Source organism: Octodon degus, unplaced genomic scaffold (genome assembly GCF_000260255.1).
Source record: "Octodon degus isolate 3935 unplaced genomic scaffold, OctDeg1.0 scaffold00283, whole genome shotgun sequence".
Lineage (NCBI taxonomy): Eukaryota > Metazoa > Chordata > Mammalia > Rodentia > Octodontidae > Octodon > Octodon degus.
This window is the reverse complement of record NW_004524859.1, coordinates 483,632-485,389: the sequence shown is the minus strand read 5'-3', so window position 1 is coordinate 485,389 and position 1,758 is coordinate 483,632. Positions and strand designations below refer to the sequence as shown.

The 1,758-nt window shown below is 51.5% G+C and overlaps 1 protein-coding gene across 1 annotated transcript; it reads left to right on the top strand.

Annotated features, from left to right (window-relative positions):
• The first annotated feature begins 247 nt into the window (after positions 1 to 247).
• LOC101567342 (olfactory receptor 10V1-like) lies at positions 248 to 1,177 on the top strand. Its single transcript, XM_004646925.1, has one exon. The coding sequence runs from the start codon at positions 248 to 250 to the stop codon at positions 1,175 to 1,177; it is 930 nt and encodes a 309-aa protein (XP_004646982.1).
• Positions 1,178 to 1,758: the final 581 nt, after the last annotated feature.

Genomic DNA, 1,758 nt, shown 5'->3' with positions numbered 1-1,758 from the left:
AAATCAAGAACCATTGAAGTACCTACCACTGAGCACTTTTAAATCTTTGGTACTTGGGGGAAGGACAGGAAAGATGAGTGGGTGGCAAATCCAAGCCATGTTATGCAACATATAAAGGAAGTTACCTATGTGATTGCTGCAGGGCTCCAGGAACAGCACTAACACTGAACAGAAGAGCTGGGGAAGCCTCCTGTTAGACGGGGCCTTGAGAATCCTCTTTTTCTTCCCAGCAGGTCCAGTGAGGCACATGGAAGAGGTGAATAGGACCGCAAAGATACAATTCTTCTTTCGCCCCTTCTCATCCGACCCAGAGGTCCAGATGGTGATCTTCGTGGCCTTCCTGGTGATGTACCTCACCGCGCTCAGTGGAAACACCACCATCGCTGCCGTTGTCCGGACCAACCCTTGCCTCCACGTTCCCATGTACTTCTTCCTAGCCAACTTGGCGGTTCTGGAAATCTTCTATACATCTTCCATCGCGCCCCTGGCCTTGGCCAACCTTCTCTCAATGGGAAAATCTCCTGTTTCCCTTGCGGGTTGTGGAACCCAAATGTTTTTCTTTGTCTTCTTGGGAGTGGCCGACTGCGTCCTTCTGGCAGTCATGGCTTATGACCGGCTAGTGGCCATCTGCCAGCCGCTGAGATACGCCCTGCTGATGCGCTGGCGCCTGTGTGTGGAGCTGGTGGCAGGTAGCCTGGTGCTAGGCTTCCTGCTGTCGCTGCCTCTCACCATTTCAATCTTCCAACTCCCCTTCTGCCGCAGCAATGAGATCTACCACTTCTACTGTGACATGCCTGCTGTCATGCGCCTGGCCTGTGCAGACACGCATGTGCACCAGACGGTGCTGTACATCGTCAGCTTCATCGTTCTGAGCATCCCCCTTGTGCTGATCTCCATCTCCTATGGCTTCATCGTGGTGGCCGTGTCACAGATCCGCTCAGCCGAGGGGCGCCGCCGCGCCGGCTCCACCTGCTCCTCTCACGCCCTCGTGGTCCTCATGCAGTACGGCTGTACCAGCTTCATCTACTTGTCCCCCAACTCCAGCTACTCCCCTGAGATGGGCCGCATTGTGTCTGTGGTCTACACTTTTATCACCCCCATCTTAAACCCCTTCATCTACAGCGTGAGGAACAAGGAACTGAGAGACGCCCTGAAGAAGGCCCTGAGAAAGCTCTAGTGGGCTGATCCCCTGGTTCACTTACACGGAGCACTTCTGAGGGTGAGCGCTATGTGAGTCACAATCGTGCTAGTGTGGAGCATTGCGTGGTCCTCAGTCTGATCTGGGGTTCTTCACAAAATTAAGTCAATAAAATAAAAGTAATGGTGCCGTGGTGACACACATAAGACAGGAAGGTCGTGAGCGGACAGAGATATGGGACCTGTTGTTGTAGGACTGTGAGGGAAAAAACTAGTAGTATTGTTCTCCTGAAAATAAAGCTGTGCCACATAGAGTGACAGGATGCCCTAGACATGACAAAGGGGTGACTCAAGACTTATGGGACAGCAACTACACACTGGGCACTTGGTGGATTACCTCACTTAACCCATTGTAATCTGTAATATCACCATCTTCCTTTTTTAGAAAATGAAATTAAAATGGCTAACAGAAGATACATTCTGGGCCCGTGGAGATAGCTCAGTAGAATAAGCACTTGCCTGGCAAGCACAGGATCCTGCATTGAATCCCTGGTACCAAAAAAAGAAGGAGGAGGAGGAGGAGCAGGAGGAGAAGGATGAAAAGGAGGAGGAGGAGGAATA